The sequence below is a fragment of the Aethalodelphis obliquidens genome, unplaced genomic scaffold (assembly GCF_003676395.1).
Source record: "Aethalodelphis obliquidens isolate GAN/ISIS:26980383/991018 unplaced genomic scaffold, ASM367639v1 scaffold23, whole genome shotgun sequence".
NCBI lineage: Eukaryota > Metazoa > Chordata > Mammalia > Artiodactyla > Delphinidae > Aethalodelphis > Aethalodelphis obliquidens.
The window spans coordinates 3,500,966-3,522,327 of record NW_020837967.1 but is presented as its reverse complement, the minus strand read 5'-3'; the positions used below and the strand labels follow the sequence as shown (position 1 = coordinate 3,522,327).

General features: G+C 42.5%; 1 protein-coding gene across 1 annotated transcript in view; it reads right to left on the bottom strand.

Moving 5' to 3' along the window:
• The window catches only part of TAF3 (TATA-box binding protein associated factor 3), a 151,602-nt gene extending 130,798 nt beyond the window's left edge, over positions 1–20,804 (bottom strand). Inside the window, exons 1-2 of the mRNA XM_027121586.1 lie at positions 20,437–20,804; positions 15,696–15,938 (exon numbers count right to left, since the gene is read on the bottom strand). Of these exons, the coding sequence (XP_026977387.1) occupies positions 15,696–15,938; positions 20,437–20,602 (409 nt within the window). The 5' untranslated portion in view covers positions 20,603–20,804. The remainder of the gene's footprint in view (positions 1–15,695; positions 15,939–20,436) is intronic.
• Between the last annotated feature and the right edge of the window lie 558 nt (positions 20,805–21,362).

Here is a 21,362-nt window from a genome sequence, read left to right as displayed (position 1 = left end):
CAATCTATTTCTCTCAAAGCCAACCAGCGAGGTAACATTCTGAGTGATGCTGTGGTCTTCAGGTGTGAGTCTGTGGACCTGAGCTGGCTGGCAGTGCAGCTCACACAGGAAAGGCAGGACAGTCCGTCAACCAGAAGGCAGTAAAATACCCCAGCAGATGAGAACCTACTCTGTGCCGAGCACTTCACACACCACGAGAATGTTCACATCAGAAAGAATTAGACTGGGTGTTATTACCAACGTGTACATTTACAGTACTGTAAGTGTTTCTTCAGGATATAATGGTATGACAACCATCATACTTGGTGCTGAGATTTTCAGGAACAAACTGTAAATGTGGTCCTGCTCTCAAAGACCAAGTTGAAGACTTACAATAATAGATGATATTAATCTCATTCACTTTTTTTTTCTCCAGCCACGCCACGTGGCTTGTGGGATCTTAGTTCCCCAACCAGGGATTGAATCCGGGCCCATGGCAGTGAAAGCATAGAGTCCTAACCACTGGACCACCGGTTAATTCCCTCATTCACTTATAATAACAACCCTATGGAGGCTACTATTTCCATTCTACAAATGTGGGAACTGAGGCTTAGGAGAGGAAAGAGCAGACATAACAATATTGTGGGAAAGCAAAAAAAAAAAAGAAAGGCTTTAAATCATCAAACCCCAATGAAATACCAAGCTAGAATTTTTGGCAGTCAAACACCACATGACTACAGCAAAAAACAGGCATCACAGCACGAGCGTTATCTATAACTTTAAGCCCTAAACTAATAAACTGAAGGTTGATATTTAATCTTTTAGTAACAAAACTAACGTGAGGTGTTTTTGAACAGTTTCTGTTCTAAAATCTCAAAGCATATTAATTCAGTATCCTACAACGACAAACAGGGCCATCTTCAAAAATCCTCATTACACCATGAGGTCAATGAAAGGAGAGCCTTTGCACCCCCAACATGGAGCACAGGGCCTGGCACAAAGCAGGTGCCCTAAAATTAAACTAGTAAAAATGACAATTGATAACAATATGCAAACCCGGCCTTTTTTTTTAAAGCAAGTGCATCTGTTGCCCTTAACAAACAACATAGTCTGCTCGGCATCCCAGGTTCATGCCGGATTATTTAATCTTGAACTCCATCTGATTCCTCTTTTTAAAAAATAAATATAGGTTATGCTGGAGCATTGCCTGAGGGATAGAAAGTCCATTCTAAGGTTAATCCCCAGATCAGGCCAATGTGTTTAAGATCAGGACACCTAGATGCTGAGATTACCACCCAGCCTCCCCAGCATGGAGCCCCGCTCCTCTCTCTAACACACTCTCTATAATTTATCTACCACCCAATCCTGTCCACTCAGCACCTCTCCAATCCGGTCCTTCCTCTGATCGCTTCACCACAGTCAGAATTCAGGCCCCATCAGTTCCCCCTTGCATGGCCACACTAAGTTGCACCCAGGCTCTTTTCCAGGTCTTCTCTCTCGAGGCCATCCTCCTCCTCACCATGAGAATTTACTCATGGAATCATCTTATGCCGGCCACTTAACCGCCATCGAGTCCCTCATCCTTACAGAACACTAAGTAAATATCTCAAATAATTTGAATCATCTATAAATATTAGTCTAACCTTTCTTCTTTCCTATAGATTAGAAGCTCTAGGAAGGCAGAGTTGGCGCTTTCTATTTTCGTTCGCCCCTGTATCTCCAGAAATAAGCAGCATGCCGGGCTGACAGTAGGCTCTCCATAGCTATTTGATGAGTAAATGAAAAAATGATTCTGAATTTGCCTTTAGCACCGATGGTACAGGATAAATATATAACCGCTTTAAATTGAAGCAAATAACTTGATATTATTCTCTCTGAAACAGAAAATCTCTATGTAGCCATAGCAGATAATTAGTTAAATAAAATGCAATTACTGCACTGTCCCAGATACGATTCAAATTCAGCAAAGCAAGATAGAATAAACCCTAACTACAATAAAAACACTAATGTTGGGGTCTTAACCCAAGTCAGCTGTGTAACAACTATCTCCCTACTCTGCTCAACCTCCCTCCCTACACGCACGCGCGCGCGCGCACACACACATACACACACACACACACACACACACACACGCACACACACACGGGAAATTTAATCCAAGAAATCTAACTGTGGATATTAGAAATGTTAAACTTCTGAAATTTTTAAAATTTGATAAAAAACGGACAAAATATTTTTTTCTGTCATGGATGCCTAGAAGGGAGAAACAGACAAATTTGGTGGTTGTAGTATGTAAAATATCAAAATGCTTAACTTTTCTAAGGCCTTTGATATTACTCTGTTGATTTAGAAACATACAAACTACTTATTATAACACTGGAAGTGTGCTCTGATTTTTATAAATCCACACAAATTAAAGGGAAAAAATTTCAACAAGGAAGAGAATTTTGGCCGGGTCCACTATAAACTGTGGTCTATCGTATCAGCATGTGCTGGTACTTTTACTGTCCATTGTGAAATGTATACACCTCTACTTAAGGGCTGATTCTGCTAGTCTGAATGCAAAGCAAAAGATACCCATATTTTTAAAAAACCTAATTTAAAAACTTACGCTGTAGGTAAAAATCCATATCAAAGGACAATAATAATAAGCAAAAATTCACACAAGTGAAAGAATCAAATAAGATGTTACCAAATGTGATTTTTTTTTTTTTTTTTAAGTAACTGCACTGAAGGAGTCAATCTGAAAGGAAAAGAAGAACACTGGAAGAGCCCAAGGATAAACCCTGCTCTGTTTCAACCTGGACTTGGAGAATAACAGCAGGGTGATGAGTGATGCAAAGGAGACTGGGCTAAGACCAATGCTGGGCCTCGAGGGCCAGCTCTGTCACTCAGCAGCTGTATTACTCTGGACAAGCTACTTTCTGAAACAGCTTCCCCAGCGTTCTGAACAAACTGCCCTAAGGACAGCGGTCAGTACCTTTCTCTGTGTCTTGAACTGACCACTTAGGTACAGTAAAAGGGCTTTAGGTTTTGTACAAAAGGAGGAGTGGAGAGAGAGTGCAGAGGAAGCAAGACCAGTGTAAGTTCTGGAGACAAAACCAATCATTAGAACAAGACGTACTGAGGGTGATGATGGAGACGCACATTACATGGCGCCTAAAGGAGCCCGGCTGAGGAGGGGACTCCAGATGAACCTGAGCAAAGATATGGAGGTGCATGGTTCATTTGGGGAAACATAAGCAAGTTAATGATTCTGGAGATTAAAGCCTGAAGCAATGAGGGGCATGAAACTAATATGAAAATGCAGACAGAAGTCTCATCATGAGGACCCTATAGGTTCACGCTCAGAAATTTGTCCTTAACATCGTAGACAAGTCAGCACATATCAACCCTTCATTATCACTTCAGATGTAACCTTTAGGCTCAGACGCTGTAGGATTAAGAAAAACAACACGATGCCTCCAGGTAACCACCTAGGATACACAGAATAAACTTTGCCCAGACCTTCGCACCCCAGCCCTGGGACGTTAGGAGGCGAGACCCTGAGAGGGTCCAGTGCAGGGCTGGCCACTGGGCTGGACTTGGGGCCAGGACGCTTTCCACAAGCCCGTCCGCTGAGAAGACGGGCTTGATGATGGTACTGCTCCACTCAGGAAGGCCTGCCCAGGCTGAGATTTCCAACAACCACAGAAGGAAAGCCCAAGAGTGGGGAGAGGGGACGCCTTATTCTCCTCTCTACTGTCAATCCCACTTCCCCGTGTAGGACTTGACACTGGGCATCCACGCACGCAGCACTGAACGGAATCACCAAAACCCGAATCCAGCCCTGCTCCCAATGCACCATGTAATGCAAGGCAAGGTAACTGAAACATTTTTTTTTGGAACTTTCATTTCTCCTCTGTAAAGTGGGAGTGATAACAGCATCTGCCCTTAGGGTTGTTTCAAGATTAAATGAAATAATATTTATAAATTTGCCATGTGATGCCAAGCTTTTATATGTCTACTTTCAAATAAACAAATATTGATATTTTAGTGACTTAAAAGCAGTGCAAATTTCCTCATTAGCACTCTTCTATTCAGTTAGTAAGTAATCTAAGTTGGAAGAATAAACATCTTTTCTTTAGAATGATTAAAGCTACATTTATCTTGACCCAGTGCAGCCAAAATTTAAAACAAAAAAAATTTTTTTTTTAAATTAGGGACTTCCCTGGTGATGCAGTGGTTAAGAATCTGCCTGCTAATGCAGGGGACATGGGTTCAAGCCCTGGTCCAGGGAAGATCCCATATGCCGCGGAGCAACTAAGCCCGTGCGCCACAACTACTGAGCCTGCGCTCTAGAGCTCACGAGCCACAACTACTGAGCCCGTGTGCTGCAACTACTGAAGCCCGCGCGCCTAGAGCCCATGGTCCGCAACAAGAGAAGCCACCACAATGAGAAGCCCGCACACTGCAAAGAAGAGTAGCCCCTGCTCGCCGCAATTAGAGAAAGCCCACGCGCAGCAACGAAGACCCAATGCAGCCAAAAATAAATAATAAAAGCAATCATTAAAAAAAAAAGTGGAAATGTTCAATTAAATATAATAATATTTTTTTAAAAAAGAGGCCCAAGTGGAAATCAAATTACATTTACATAAAAAAATTTTAATCTATAATTATCTTGCATGAAAAAAGGAACTTGCTCTCCACAGACATTTTTGGTTTTCCTTGAGAAACAAGGAGCACGCACTGTACCTGTAAGCAGTGGAGAGCCAATAAGGTGTTTGACACTATGGGATAGACTTAAGTTTTATTTAGCAGCTTATCGTGGAAGATAAGGATAGTTCAGGAGAGAGATAAAGGTTTAAACAAAGGGAATTTTGGGGTAGTGTTTTAGAAATTTTTAGGAAAGAAAATTAGCAGAATTGGTTATGGGACTGAAGGAGCAGAGTGAGCGGAGGGGCCAAAGTCAACACTCACACGTCTAGCTTGAGCGGCTGGGTATCAGATGGTGCCACCAACAGAAACAGATAACACAGATCATCAAGGGGGAGATACTGTGTGTAGCCCTTGATGCGCCAATGTGAAGCACCTATGGGAAATGTGGAAATGGCCGCCTGACGCCTGGATATAGAATCTCAAAGGTGTGGTATGAGGGGACAATTTGGGGACTCATCAGTATCCAGATGACAGGTGAGACCAGGAGAGTAGAGAAGATCACACACTGAAACACTGTACAGTGTGGGAAGCAGCAGGTCAAGGATACAATTTTGGGAGCATCAACATTCTGGAGGTAGAAGAGCCACGGGAGATGAGCCCATGGGAAGCACAGAGAGTGAATTAGTCACATAAAAAGAACTAAGAGAGGACGATGTCACTGAAGAAAAGGAGTTTCAAGGGGTGCCCAACAGTGACCAATGTAGCAAGAAGGCCCAATAAAGGGAATCCTACAAGAAAGCTGCTGCAGTGGCAGTGCAGTTTGGGGATCTTCCCAAATTGCCACATAAAAATAGAGCAACTACTATAACGAGGTGACAAAGTACACCCCTCGACACCAAAACACAGAGGGTGAGGGCCAATCACCAAGAGCCACAAGCCCTGAGTACCACCCATCTGCCAGGGCAAACGGTGAGAAGCAACGGGGAGACGGAAGGAAGATTCTCCTGAAGAAGGAGAGCCTTAAAACCCCAGCAGGTGCTGACTGCCAGCCAGGCAGGCCACACGAGAGGAGGGGCTGAGGCTGGGAAGGTCTGGCCACTTCCAGGGGCAGGGGAAGCGGAGATGGGGGGGGATTGATGTAGAGGGCGGAAGGGTCAAGCCCCCCGAGCTTTCAAACCTGACCCTTGGCTCCTCTGCCCAGGACAGAGCCCACTGAGAAGAAACTTGCTGGGCCTGGAGTCATAGCCGAGCAGAAAAGGAAAAGCAAGCTGGCAAGAAGGAAAGAGAAGATCCAGATACAAGTGCTGGAAGAAAATGATACAGAAAATCTCAGAAAGCAAGCTATGTCTGCGCATTACACAGCAACAGCAGAAGAGGGAGCACGTAAAGCTAGAAAAACCACCCTCAACTTCCTTCCAGATGTTCAGAAAACCTACATTCACCTGCACAATTTCTATAAGAAAAAGGAGATGAAATACCAAAATAACATCCCTACAGACAATGAAAGTACACGAGAAACACATACTCAAAAAACAGATGAAAACTGTAATGTTCTATTTGAAGATGGTCTAGAAGACATGAAAGAGCATAAATAAAATTAGGAAAACTCAAAAGATGTAACAGAACTCAAGAAAGCAGCTATATGGTCTGACAAGGTACAATCATAGAAAACTGGGGGTGAGGAGTAATAGGATAGCATAAGCAAAAACAAAATTTTTACCTGTTTCATGAATCATGAATGGCAGTTTTAATAGTGTATGTGTAATCCAGGATATGGATAATGTTCTAATTCTATCATCTTCTTTTTATCCCTGGGAACCAGAATTCTTGTTAGAGACAAAAGTATTTACTGGTATAACATGAAAAGCAAAACACCCAGAGTCATGAATTTGAAGTGGAAATATCTGTATAAACTCCTGAGGTCACCTATCTATTATCTGTCTGTCTAACTGTCTATGTATTCACACACATCTGTATGTATATATATGATATAGATATTTATTTAGTTATTGCCTAGAAACAATGACAACCCAGTTGTAGTAAGTACCCCAACTGCCCAGATTGTAAACTGGAAATGCCATTTCCCAAGAAGCCAAGGCTTTCTTGGAAAAGTGACTGATTCCGAGTGTGACACAAGAATATACAAGATGAGCTAGGACATTGTGAGACACCAGGTAGCAAGGGCACCATCAGAGACCACTAGCATCATGTCAAAAGGATTCAGAAGCCACACTGAAGAAGCCTCCACTGGCCAAAAGATGGGAAGATCTGGTTTGCAATAAGGGTAAGAATTGTAATGAAAGAAACCTAACAAATATCTTTAAATCTATGAGTTCATAGTGATATATTAAAAAAAAATTAGTCACCTATGAATGACAAGGAACCAATTCATTATCTTAAAGACAAGAGAGATAAAATGAAAGAACCAAGCATTTATCCTGCTTTTGTTGTATGAACTAAGTAACTAAATAGTGGATGAGGGAAAGGATTTCTTTATAAAATTATTCCAATTAAAGAATGAGATAAAAATAAAACGATAGAATATCAGTACCTTATGACCCCAACGAATGAACAGACCTAGGCACTGAGCACTGAAACTCCTAGTATCAAAAAGAGTGAAAATCAGGGACTTCCCTAGTGGCACAGTGGTTAAGAATCCGCCTGCTAATCCCATCCCTCTAGGTGGTGACCACCTAGAGAGGTGGGATAGGGAGGGTGGGAGGGAGACACAAGAGGGAGGGGATATGGGGATATATGTATATGTATAGCCGAGTCACTTTGTTATACAGCAGAAACTAACAAACATTATAAAGCAATTATACTCCAATAAAGATGTTAAAAAAAAAAAGAATCCACCTGCCAATGCAGGGCACACAGGTTCGGTCCCTGGTCCGGCAAGATCCCACATGGATCACTGGTCCGGGAAGATCCCACATGCCACGGAGCAACTAAGCCCCTGCGCCACAACTACTGAGCCTGCACTCTAGAGCCCGTGAGTCACAGCTACTGAGTCCGCGTGCCACAACTGCTGAAGTCCACGCGCCTAGAGCCCATGCTCTGCAACAAGAGAAGACACCGCAATGAGAAGCCCGAGCTCCACAACAAAGAGTAGCCCCCACTCGCTGCAACTAGAGAAAGCCTGTGTGCAGCAACGAAGACTCAACACAGCCAAAGAAAAAAAAGAGTGAAAACCAGACGTTATTTGCCTCCTGATGAAGGAAAATGACCCTGCATCTATCTTGCCAGAGGTACTGATCAATCCTCAGATTCTTGCTGCCAATTTCCAAGAAACACATTGTGCTGCACCATGAGTACACAGTCAGCAAAATCCAGACTGTGGGAAATACTATAAGTCCAGCCACCCAGGTTCCTCTACGAATACACTGTAAGGAAAAAAAGGGATTTGGTGGGGGCAGGGAATTACAGGGAGGACCTGTAGATTAAAAGAAACTTTAAAAGACATGTAAAGTAAAAAGAGGGGCTATGTAAAGAAATTAAAGTATCTAGAGATACATGTTTGATTGATAGAACTATAAAGAAAAGAAAAGCAGTATGTGCTATAAAGTGAGGACACTGGAGGGAGGGAAGAGGGGCTGGGCATATGGAGGGCTCTGGGGTGGCTGGTAAAGTTTTATGTATTGAACTGGGAGATGGTTAAAAGGTATTTTCTTTATAATTCACTAAGCTATACCCACCCCCCCGCCCAGAAAAAAACAGATCAGTAAGGATAAAAAGTTCCTTTAAGTCAACCAATTAGGCAGTACTTGGGATCTCAGTGAGAGCTGCTTCAAGAAAAGGATGGAGGGAGAAGTCAGATGGCAGTAGCTTGAGAAATAAATGGTAGGGATTGAAAAAGACACATATCCTTGAGTCTAAGGAGTCAAAACACTTCCTATTAAAAGATCTAGAAGGATTCATACTTTTTTTTTTTTTGCGGTACGCGGGCCTCTCACTGTTGTGGCCTCTCCCATTGCGGAGCACAGGCTCCGGACGCACAGGCTCAGCGGCCATGGCTCACGGGCCCAGCCGCTCCGCGGCATGTGGGATTTTCCCGGACCGGGGCACGAACCCGTGTCCCCTGCATCGGCAGGCAAACTCTCAACCACTGCGCCACCAGGGAAGCCCAAGGATTCATACTTTAAACAATGTTATTCATGGTGAATGGGAGTACGGGGAAAATAACGAGGACCTTTCGTTTTATACTGAATATACTGAGGCAATATTTCTTTTTTTTTCAACATGCTTGTGTTACTTTTGTTAATTATTTTGAACCTGTAAATGTTTATCTTTTAAAAGAGCTTCATAGTGACTTTCCTGGTGGTTCAGTGGTTAAGACTCCATGCTCCCAATGCAGGGGACCTGGGTTCAATCACTGGTCAGGAACTAGATACCGCATACCAAAACTAAGATCCCGCACGTGGCCACAAAAGCCCTGCGTGCCGCAAGTAAGATCCAGCGCAGTCAAATAAATAAATAGAACTTCCCTGGTGGCGCAGTGGTTAAGAATCTGCCTGCCAACGCAGGGGACATGGGTTCGATCCCTGGCCCAGAAGATTCCACATGCTGCGGAGCAACTAAGCCCGTGAGCCACAGCTACTGAGCCTGCGCTCTAGGGCCCGTGAGCCACAGCTACTGAGCCCCCGTGTCACAACTACTGAAGCCCAGGTGCCTAGAGCTCCACAATGAAGAGTAGCCCTGCTCGCTGCAACCAGAGAAAATCCGTGCACAGCAACGAAGACCCAACGCAGCGAAATAAATAAAATATAAATAATAATAAAAAATAAATATTTTTTTAAAAACTACACATAAAACAATATTTAATAAACAAACAAACAAACAAATAAATAAAAGAGCTTCATAATATAAGCCCTGGGGGAGAAGAGACAAATTGAGAAGAATTTCAAATAGTTTCTGGAGAAGAGTTTAATTTGAAGGTGGAAATACTCCACCTTCAAAGAGAGGGCGTGTAACTCCCAGCTCCTTAACTGTGGGCTACGTGTAAGGAATTCTTTCCAAAGATGACAGTGTGGGAAGCAGGAAAGAGGGTATCTTTACAGTGGAGAAACCTGAGAAACACTACCTCGGCCAGGTGACCAAGGTCAACATCAATACTGATCAATCACGTTGACAGGATGTTCCCCTAATACGATGTGATGAAAATGGCACTTTACTGCTGTGGTCTTCCTCCCCCAAAACTCATAACTCCAGTCCAATCATGAGAAAAGCCTCAGACTAATTCCAACAGAAGGGCATCTATAATGTATCTGACCAATACTTCTCAAAAGTATTCTCAAGGTCATCAGAAACAGGGAAAGTGAGAAGCTGTCACAGCCAACAGAAGCCTAAGACAGGACAACTAAAGTAATGAGTATCCTGGATGGGAGCCTGGAACAGAAAAAGGATATTAGGTAAAAACTAAAAATAATGGGCTTTAGTTAATAATAATGTATCGACGTTGGCTCATTAACTATAACAAACATCCCATACTAAATATAACATACTAACACTACAGGAAACTGGGTACAGGATATAAGGGCACCCTCTGTACTATATTCTCAATTTTTCTGTAAACCTAAAACTATTCTAAAAAATAAAGTTAATTTAAAATATTTTAGGAATAAAACCCCTAAAAGTAGCAGCATCACAGTATCTTTACCAAGTTTGCTAGGTTGAGGTTGGTAAGTTTCTACAATAAATAAAGCAGAGTAAATGGTTTCTATTTATTTTTTCTTTGTCAAATATTATGGACAGATCAACAGACCACCTGAACACTACTGAACACACTCTGAGAACCAAACAATGACTTTGGCAGAGAATGCTATTTTTCACGCATTCCTCAGCACAACAAAACAGGGAAGAAAAATTTGTTACTGTTGTGATTATGAAAATACGTATGACAGGCTGGCGGGAGAATGTTCTTGGTGAAACACACTGGGTACCGGCCATCAGAACTGTAATAGTCTACGCAAGACGTGCATTTATAAAATACTTCAAAGAGGTCTCACTTGTAAACATTTAATCAGATACAACGGGCAGGAATGCCTTCTACTTCATCTCCTCCCACACCATCTTCACAGGGCTGACAATCAGAGAGCTCTTCCATCAAGCACGCACCCTAGCCCAGCTGTTAAGTTTGTGTTCCCTCAGCCCCTAAGCATGTGATTAACAATGTTTTAGATTTACTCTTATTGTCAAGTCACTTCACAAATGTATATTGTCTTTCAAGTGAAAAGGAACTTCCTCAAGAGTGAGGAAGCAGGACTTCCCTGGTGGCACAGTGGTTAAGAATCCGCCTGCCAACGCAGGGGACACAGGTTCGAGCCCTGGTTCGGGAAGATCCCACATGCTGCGGAGCAACTAAGCCTGTGTGCCACACTACTGAGCCCCCGTGCCACACCTACCTACTGAAGCCCACATGCCTAGAGCCCATGCTCTGCAACAAGAGAAGCCACCACAATGACAAGGCTGCGCACTGCAACGAAGAGTAGCCCCCACTCACTGCAACTACAGAAAGCCTGCGCACAGCCACAAAGACCCAACATAGCCCAAAATAAATAAATAAATAAATTTATTTATTTTTTGTTTTTGTTTTGCAGTACGCGGGCCTCTCACTGCTGTGGCCTCTCCTGCCGCGGAGCACAGGCTCCGGACGTGCAGGCTCAGCGGCCATGGCTCACGGGCCCAGCCGCTCTGTGGCATGTGGGATCCTCCCGGACTGTGACACAAACCCGTGTCCCCTGCATCGGCAGGCGGACTCTCAACCACTGCGCCACCAGGGAAGCCCAGATAAATTTATTTTTTAAAAAAAAAAGAGGAAGAGAGATGGGACATTCATTGTTACGTGTCCTATGCGTTCAGCACCGTACTATTCTATATAAATGTCTTACAAAATCTCTCACTTAGTCCTCACTATCGCTCACGTGGCAGGTATTATACCTATCCTATGGATGATGGATATGACGTTCGGAAAAGTAAAGTGACTTGGTGAGACTGTAAACTCAGTAACTAGTTGAGTCACGTCTGAACAGCTCCATGAAGTCCAAACTTCTTCTACTACAGCCCGCTGCCCCTTCAGGCCTTCTAGGCTTCCACCCCCACCAGACGACTTAGACTGCTGTGCGTGGAGAAGACGTTCACACGCTTTTTTGACGAGAACCAAGTCAAAGGATTGATAAGAGGGTAGTCCCATGACAGTAGTTTGCGAACAAAATGTTATGACCAAAGTCTGACCGTGTCCGTGGCTCTTACGAAAATAAAAAAATAAAAAGCTTGGTGAACAGGTGTTATTATCAAAGCTGTTCACGTCTGTACCACACTATGCACCACTAGCCAGAATACTAGATACTTTCTAACATGCTGTGCCTGTGGAAAAAAAGACGTCAGGTTGTAAATGATTTATTAAGTTGACTTGTGTGGCTATATTAAAAAATGGTAACCACAGGACTGTATTTTATGTCCTTTTCCATGAATAAGGGGAAAAGTTTTTGATAAGCATCTTATTGTACTGCCTATCATTATTACATCCTTATGAACCATATGCATATCGTATGAATCAGCAATATCTCTGCTCCTTAGAAAATCCCTAAGTGTTAGCTGAAAAGAGAAGTGGTCAAGGCTTACATAATTCTCCTCTTAAAATGTTTATAATTTTTATTGAAGAAAACTTGAAATAAGATTCAGGTTTTGCTTCAAATAATCCAGAAGAGAAACTGAAAAATATACTACTGTAATTTCAGACAGAAGTCACTAGCTAAAATCACTGAATTCTTTTTCATACTTCCTTCACTACCCAGCAAAAATCTACTATCTCAGTCACATTTCCTTGGCAGTATTTAAACATGATAACTGTATCACTTGGAGAGAATTTCACTGTGCCATAAAAATGAAACAAAAGGGTTAAGCGTAGATTATAATCAAAATCCTAGCCTTGGTTTTGAGTAATGAGTTCATTAGGGCTTATTACACTATTAAAAATAATTAAATAACTCTCTAAATTAATAAATGCAGGCCATACATGGACCAGAGATGAACCTGTATGTGAACCAGGAACTGAGATTAATCAAATATAGATTCAAATTTTCAAAAAGACTAGAAAAAAATTAAACAATGTAACTATTAAACAGGAGGTGCAACAAGAGACAGAATGAAATGAAAACTACAAAACAGATTTAGAAAGCTCCAAAGCGCACCGAGAAAATGGACTAAAACTTTCTACATGGGGAAGATAGTAGTTCCGACTGAATCACACGCCAACTGATAACGAACCTAAGTCTTGGCCATTACCCATTACCACTGTCTAACCCACTGACATAAAACTCATATCCTTCTGAGATCACTGATGTGCCAGTTATATACAGTGCCTTTCCTTTAGTTTCCTCCTACGTAACGCCTTCAGTTTCCCCCCAGCATTTGATTACCATTCATGTTTTCTTAGCACAATTCCAAATTTTGTGTACTTCTAAGTGGCCTTTCAGCTAAAAATTTCAGAGCCATACAAAGACTATTCTTAAAGAACAAGAGGACAGATCACGGACTGACTTAGCACTACTTTCATGAAGAGGTCCAGGATGCTGAATAAATCACATCCAATGACAACAGCAAAGAAGGACATTCCAGGCCTACCTGACAGTCATGACCTGTTTATACGAGAAAATGGAGTTCTTCTCAATACAGCTACTACCAGGCCTCTGCCCAAGAAACCCTCCTTTGATAATTTTAATATTGAAACGTATTTGTTATATTTTTAAAGTAAATAAATATATGCTTAGAGATGCTGTAATAAATATGTTTCTAAGATCAAAACCACTGACATTGGGGAATGAGGGGTTTAAAGAGAATGACTTTACACAGGGAGCTACAAACAGTAAGATTTCCTCCAAGGTAATAAAGGTTACAAATACAAATAAATTCAAAGGTGGGGAGGAGACAGATTTTTAGCAGCTACTAAGGAAAGCTGGGGATGACTGAGATGCATGTGGCGATTTCCAAGTCCTGCTGTTCATGTACCATTAGGCCAGAAAAGGAGAAACAAGGAACCTCTACAGGCAAGATTCTATAAACAACGTTTACTTGAATTGAGTTCAAGAACATTTACTGAAGGCACCCTTTGTATCACATTTACCGGTGAAACTGATTGCTGCCTTCAGTCAGGATTAAATCTCTAAGAACTTTAAGCAGAAAAGTGCTAAGCTGTCAAGCAGAGTCTTTTTCTAAGGGACTCAAGCCAGAAAGCTATGACAACCTTCCAAAAGGTTACAGCGAGTTCTTTCCACACCCATGGTGCCTATCACCAAGCACGAACACAGCACTTCACCTCAGCACACTTGATTACAGCACCAGCCCTGTTCAGGAGAGCCCGCTGCCCCGAGATCCAGAGTGTCTGATGGCCACGCACCAACCCAGGATAAATCTCTACAACTTAGGGCCAGTGTTCATCCAGTTTTTCAGATGAGGAAACATTGACACACAGATTGTAAAACAACTTCTTTCATGTCTAAAGCTAGTCTCTGAAACAAGTAAGTAACACTTCAAAATGCTATTAAAGTGCAATTGGAGATTAGAAGAAATGAACCACAAGAAACTGGGACCCTCGGGAATTGCTGGTGTGAAGGAAAAATGGTACAGCCACTGTGGAAACAGTATAGCTGTTCCTCAAACAATTAAATATAGAATTACCATATGATACAGCAATTCCTCTTCTGAGTATAGACCCCAAAGAACTGAAAAGCAGGGAATCAGGTATTTGCAACGTTCACAGCAGTATTATTTGCAACACGCAAAAGGTAGAAACAACCCAAGTATCCATCAACAAGTGAACAGATAAACAAAATATGGTTTAATACGCACAATGAGGTATCATTCCGCCTTAAAGAGGAGAGAAATTCTGACACCTGCTACAACACAGATGAATCTTGAAGACATTATGCTAAATGAAGTAAGCCAGACACAAGATAAGTAACATTCCACTTTTATGAAGTACTTAGAGTAGTCAAATTCATAGACAGAAAATAGAATGATGGCTGCCAGGGGCTAAGAGGATGAGGAGTTATTGTTTAAAGGCTCAAAGTTAAAAAGGTTAAAAAGTTGGAGTTGGAGGTTAAAAAGTTCTGGAGTTGGAGGTTAAAAAGTTCTGGAGATGAACAGTGGTGTTGGTAGCATAACAATGTGAATGTACTTAATACCACTGAACTGTACATCAATAAAAAGGTTAGAAAGTTATTTCTGCCATCATTGGCATTATCCTGAAGCACATCTAGGGCTTCAGAATTTTAAAAAATAAAGAAATTTCAGCTTTTCCATTTTTTAACAAGAAAAAATATTCTGTACGTGCGTTAAAGACCACAAATTACTATGTATCACTTTAGAATCATAGTGAACCTAAATGATTAACATGTAAATCATGCAGGAAAAAAGGAACTCTGCATGGATTGACTACTGTGCCTGATTAGGTATTATTTTACAATAAAAATTCGATATGACCAAGCATAAACATTTCTACTCATCATAAAAATGCAGATAGCATGCTCTCACTGCCGATGGCCCAGATTCAATCCTTGGTCAGGGAACTAAGATCCCACAAGCCACACAGCATGGCCAAAAAAAAAAAAAAAAATACAGATAAATCTGCATAATATTAGTGAATGTTCACTCACTCACTGTTTCCAGTATTATCCAACTCACATTTATAATAAGGGGGGAAGGGGGAGAGCTACCCCAATTCTCTTTATGTTTCAAAGGCTTTCTCATTTACTTAATATCCCATTCTCATATAATACATCTTTGACAGACTTCTCTCTGTGGTCACATTCTGTTCTCCCCTACTTAAAATTTACAAAGGAAATCAAAGCCTCATCAGACATACCCTTGATTCCATGGCTCTGCCTGGTGAGGCCCGCTGCAAGATTGTTGGCTTAAAGGTTAGAATAATTTGTAAGTAGTATTATAATATTTTTACTGCATTTCTAGAATTTATATGTTAGCATAACTTTTTATGTAATTCAGTTAGGAAACCTAAGAAGATTAAAAACCCGTTAAAATAGTTACAAATATATGAGCGAGAAACAAAAAACCCCACAGACCTTCTTGAGAAGACACAATGGGTGGCATGTAATCAGGGATGTATTCTTTTCTTTCCTCTGCATCTTTACTTCCGGGTTGAGGAAACTGAAGTACGTTGTTCTTGCTAACAGGAAATGAAGGAATTTGATGTGGGAAAGTGACAGGTTCAATGTTGTGGATATAGTCTTCTAGTTCATGAAGACTAACGCCCATAAGTTGGAAAGCTTCACCAACATCATCCAAAATTGGGTCTGTCCGGCCATCTGAAACAAAGTCAAAAGCAAAGCAAATTATTTTAAGCAAATTCCATGAATATTTTTTAAAATATTAAGAAAAAAGTATTAGGTAAATATGCAGCTCAGAATCAAATATACTACATACTTAAGACCCAGTCACTGGAAAAAATTGAATAGATTTTCAATAAACTATCATATTGTTTAAATATTAGAAAGTTGACTCTGAAAGTCAATTTTAAATATGATCTGACAACCAACCAGAACACCACAGACAATTCATACTAACAATCAGCCAGCACAGAACTAACGTCAAAAGTAACTTGCAGATGGTCAACAGCACCTGGAACAGTGGCTGACACAAAGTAAATGCCCGATAAATATTACTATTATTATATTTTATCAAATAAGTATTGATAGAATGCTGAGCTAGGTAAATGTCCATTCCATTTTCTCTACTGCTCAGTGATACAACTCTGGAAACTACAACAGCGGTTGGCATATAGTTGGCACTCCATAAACATTTGCTGAATGAATTATACCACTGAATCAATTTTTTAAAGCCAAGAAAATTTGCTGAAAGGGCTTAGACCATAAAGGTAATTTACATGTAAAATTTAAATGTATTTAGAAGACACCGTATAAAATGGGTAGAGATAAAATGATAAAACATTAGATATAGTGAGATTCTCTTTACAAAAGGAAGTTTCTCCTCTGCCTGCCCTTAGCAGAACTTAAGGTCTCTACATCTTTTAAAACTTCTATGAAAATTCCAGTTCCAGATTTCCAATAAATAGCTTATTTTTTTAACTACAATCTCCTATGATCACGGCAAACTCAGTTTGTCTGAAATTAAATCATGATGTAAAATGGAAAAGAATCATCCAAAGTTCATAAAAATGAGACACATGTTTGCTCACACCCACACAAGGAAACTTCTGGAAGGATATACATCCAACTGTAACAGTTTATGGGGCTGAAAGCTGCAGAACAGGGGAAGGGCAGAGTTGAAGCAGGAGACTCGTTTCTAACTTCAAAGATTTTGTAGTCTGAATTTTTATACAAGTATGGGTTACTTCTTTGACGTAGAAAAAAGAGAGGATAAATAAAATGAATACTCATTCTTTCCTTTAATGACAGGCATTTCAACTCTTTGATTCTTATTAAAAGCAGTATTCTTTTCTCAGTCTTAAAAATGTGGTCCTCTTGAATTCTTCCACATTTTTGCAATTTCAACCCAAGACCTTCTGGTGTTCCCCCTGCACCCTTTTGGGTACCGGCTTTCAGAATTTTTCCTTTCTCTCTCTTCCTACTCTCACTGTCTCAGCCTAGTTTCAAGTTCTCCCGCCTTGCGCCTCTCTTGCACTTAACCGCCTCTCTTGCACTTAACCGCCTCTCTTGCACTTAAGCGCCTCTCTTGCACTTAACCGACAGCAAAATTGTCTTGAAGCATCACTTTCATCACACAATCCCCCTCCGTAAGAGTATGCAGTGTTTCCTACCACGTTGTAATTTCTCTCTCTGTTAAGTCCCTCCCTAATCTGATCTCACTCCATTTAACATCTTCCTCTAGCACCTTCCAAATGAACTGGTTACATATGCCAAGCTGGCCACCTCACTTACTCCCACTTGGTTATCTCAGGTTATGCTTTTCTCTACCTGGCATGCTCCCTACATTATACAACCTTGCTTCACGGCTCAACTCAAATCTCATCTTTCCAGTGAATCCTGCCCTGGAACCTAGAGTGTGCATGTGTCTCTCCTTCACCGCATTCCTTTTGCATTTCCTGCCTATACCTATACCGTGCACTGCTTTCAGTGTATACACACATTATTTAATGTATAATACAATGCATACAGAAACTTCTGCCTCTGAATGCTTTGGCAAATCGTTACCTTAGGGAAATTTTCAAATGCATTATTTGTTGAATTGATAGTAACTTCTGATACTTGCTTTAATGTTAGAGCATTTTTTTTTTTTTTTTTTTTCTTCTTCAGTGCGCGGGCCTCTCCCGTTGCGGAGCACAGGCTCCGGACGCGCAAGCTCAGCGGCCATGGCTCACGGGCCCAGCCGCTCCGCGGCATGTGGGATCTTCCCGGACCGGGGTACGAACCCGTGTCCCCTGCATCGGCAGGCGGACTCTCAACCACTGCGCCACCATGGAAGCCCTAATTTTAGAGCATTTTTAAAAAAAGGAACAAATACCATCAGTTTGTTTTTACTGACATTTCGACACCCTTTTACACACCTTACAGGCAGGGATTGTGTCTAAGTAAGCCTATGTCTCCGACATGTAGCACAGAACTCAGATCATAAGTGGTGCTCAATAAACGTGTGTCAGAAAGACAAAGGAAATAAAGAAACAGAATACAAGATTGCATAGTGGTGACCCGATGTTACAGTAACTCCGGTTCAAAATAACAATAGTGTAGAGAAAAGAATATTTAAAAGTCTATGACTAATAAGTATACCAGGAATTAGCATTTTCAAAAAGTCACCAAACCACAATGGAGAATGAACCCGATCATCGTATTCTCACTAAAAGCAAGAAAATCATTACAGAAATTGGTTAATTATCGAGGTTCACATTAACACAAAACAGGGATCACCCGATGACTCTAGAATACCTGGTTGCTTGGGGTGCCAGCACCTGTCTGGTACCATGTATTAGGCAGGAACAGTAACTATGTATTCAGGGTTATTCTGATTACCTAAAGGTACAGAACATCTGTCCTCATTTAGGAAACTTGGTAGCAAAAATACAACCTGGACTACGTATGCTGTAACAGTATACTCAAGCACCAGAAGTGAGGAGGGAGGGAAGAGAAGCAAAAGCAGACAGCGGTGTGCTGGTGGTGTATTTTAAAGATCAAGATGAATGAGAGCTACTCAACAGTTCCAAATTCAGATTAGAAGTATCCATGAAATCAAGCTGTCTAAAAATACACATTTTTAAAACTCAAAAGATGAAATGACTAAATAGTTACTATGGTGGTGGATTATCAGTTCACTTATTTATTCAACAGCTATTTCCTGGGTGCCTATTCTATTATGGCACTGTACTAGGTTACAGAATACAAATATAATAAATTTGTCTCCTGGGGAGGGGAGAGGGGAGGGTGAGAGATATACACAGATGATTATAAAGCAAGGTGTTCAATAACATAGCAGAAAAATGCACAGAATTATGAGAACAGATATCACGAGTTTGCTAAAGCAAGTGATAAGTGAATTTCAAACTAGAAGTCGTACTACTGGTGGACCAGGGGGCGAAGGACACACTAGGAAACAGCATGCATGCAGGAACGGAGGCTTAAAGTGTTTCGGAAAAGGCAGGTAGCTCAGCATGGTTGCAGATTTAGAATGACGGAATGGCAGAAGATAAGAAAAATACTAGCTCACAAAGGGAGGTGTGTGCTGCTCGAGAGCTTAGATTTTTCAGCCTGTAACCAACTGAAATACTTTTAAGAATGACAAAACCAGATTTGCATGATGGAGAGATTAACATATTATTCTGGCAGCACTATGGCGCTGGAATGGAATTTGGGGCCTAAGAAGTAAAGTGTATTCATGGGTCTCAACTTTTCAGTGGAGCAACCTCTTTAACAAAAAATATCCTATAAAACACTTCACCCAGTTTTCCAGCTGAACACCTGAAAAATAATGCCCCAAAACTTAAATGAGGGGTAGTTCCCCCTCCACACACACAGACTTCCCATCAATGAGATGATGTGTTGCTTCTACTAAATATTCCAACTTAGTAAATGCCACCAGCTATACATACTACCAGACATTTGCTTAAAAACCATGTACTGTAGCCCAGATTACCTGGGGAGCCTTGTAAATTGCCGATGATCCCTCTACCACACTTTGATAACCACTGACACAAAAATATAGAAGAGGAGGAAATCAATGGGTGGCTGAGACATAAGCCACAGGTAATCTAAGTGAAACCGACAAAGTCGGCCTTGGGAAGGAGTAAGCAGAGATGCTGTCTATGAAACGAACACATACAGAAAGAAGAGGCAGTGTCCCTAACGGACCAGAGCTGTCAACGAGTATGTGTTGTCAGGAGCTGAAGAATGGCCAGGCTTGTAAGAAACGGCCGGTAGACGGAGCGCCTGTGACAACTAGTTGTAGTAGTTTGCGGGCAAGGGAGGAAAAGAACCAAAGTAACAGAGGCTGTAAGACATTCTGGAGGTGGTTCTACACGCAGCCAAAAGCAGACGATGATTAAGACCGATGATCAGATCACAGAGGAGGGCAGAGGCTGTGGAGCTGGGAGCGGGGACAGGGCTCGGGCTACGGGCGGGATAAGTTAGCGGCTGACGAAGAGGGACCAAAGGGATGACTCGAGTTTCCAGGGACAGTGGGAGCGGAGGGACGTCAGGGGCCGAGAAGACACCCAATCGCGGGGTGGGGGAGAAGAACCAACACCTCCTGGACGCCGGTAGAGCGAAGGGGAACGCGGAGGTGTCACCCGTGACTGGCCAGAGGCAGCCCTCCCGCACCCAGCCCGGTACTCACACAGCTCAGAGTACCGGTGGCAGCCCCGTCCCAGCTGCTGCAGGTAACGCTGCAGCACGTCCGTGAGGAGGTGGCAGGCGCTCAGTTGTACCGAGTCCCAGCCCAGCGCCTGGCAGATCTGCGCCACCGAGACCCTCAACAACGACCTGGAGTAACTCTCGCACATCCCGCTCCGTGGACTCCACCGCAGTCCTTGCTGCCACTTCTCTCCACCCCCGCCGCCTAACCTTAGAAGAGCCCCTGATTCATCCTCTAGGGCCCCCGCGGCGGGGAAATCGTCCGCCCCGACCCCCGGCGACCACCTCAAAGCCACAGCAGCACGGAGCGCGCCAGCCTGAGAGCCGCCATTTTGGACTCGCTCCGCCTCCCGCTGGATGGTCGCCGGGGGGAGGCAGCACTAGCCGAGTGCGGAGCGCGCCGATGAGGAAGCTCCGCCCCGTTGGAGCAGAGCGATGGTCCCGGTATCGACTCTCGGGCCTGGAAGGATGCAGGAAACGGTAGCTCCGAGCGCCGGTGGAGGATGCGCCCGAGGAGGCAGGTGCTTGGGGCCTTCCCGGGGTGCTCGCTCGCAGATGAAGGAGGAGGGAACGTCAGTGGTTCAGGGGTCGAAGAGCGAGCCGGGATATGAACCTGAAATGCGGGTGTTAGACAAGAGTGGGAACCTGAGAGGCTGTGAGTGCAGGGGTGGTATTTGGGGCGTGGAAACTTCAGGACTTTCCCAGACTTGGATTTAATCCAATGCTTGCCTCTGCTAAAAAAAAAAGAGCTGCTTACCATTGTATAGGGTAAATCAGGTCCAAGCTGTTAAGCACGCCATTCAAAACCCTTCACAATAGGGCGGGGTGCAGGGTGTGGCCAGCGTGGCACTGACCTCCGGGCAAAATTTACGGGGGCAGCAGAAAACGTAATCAAGATCAATAATATTT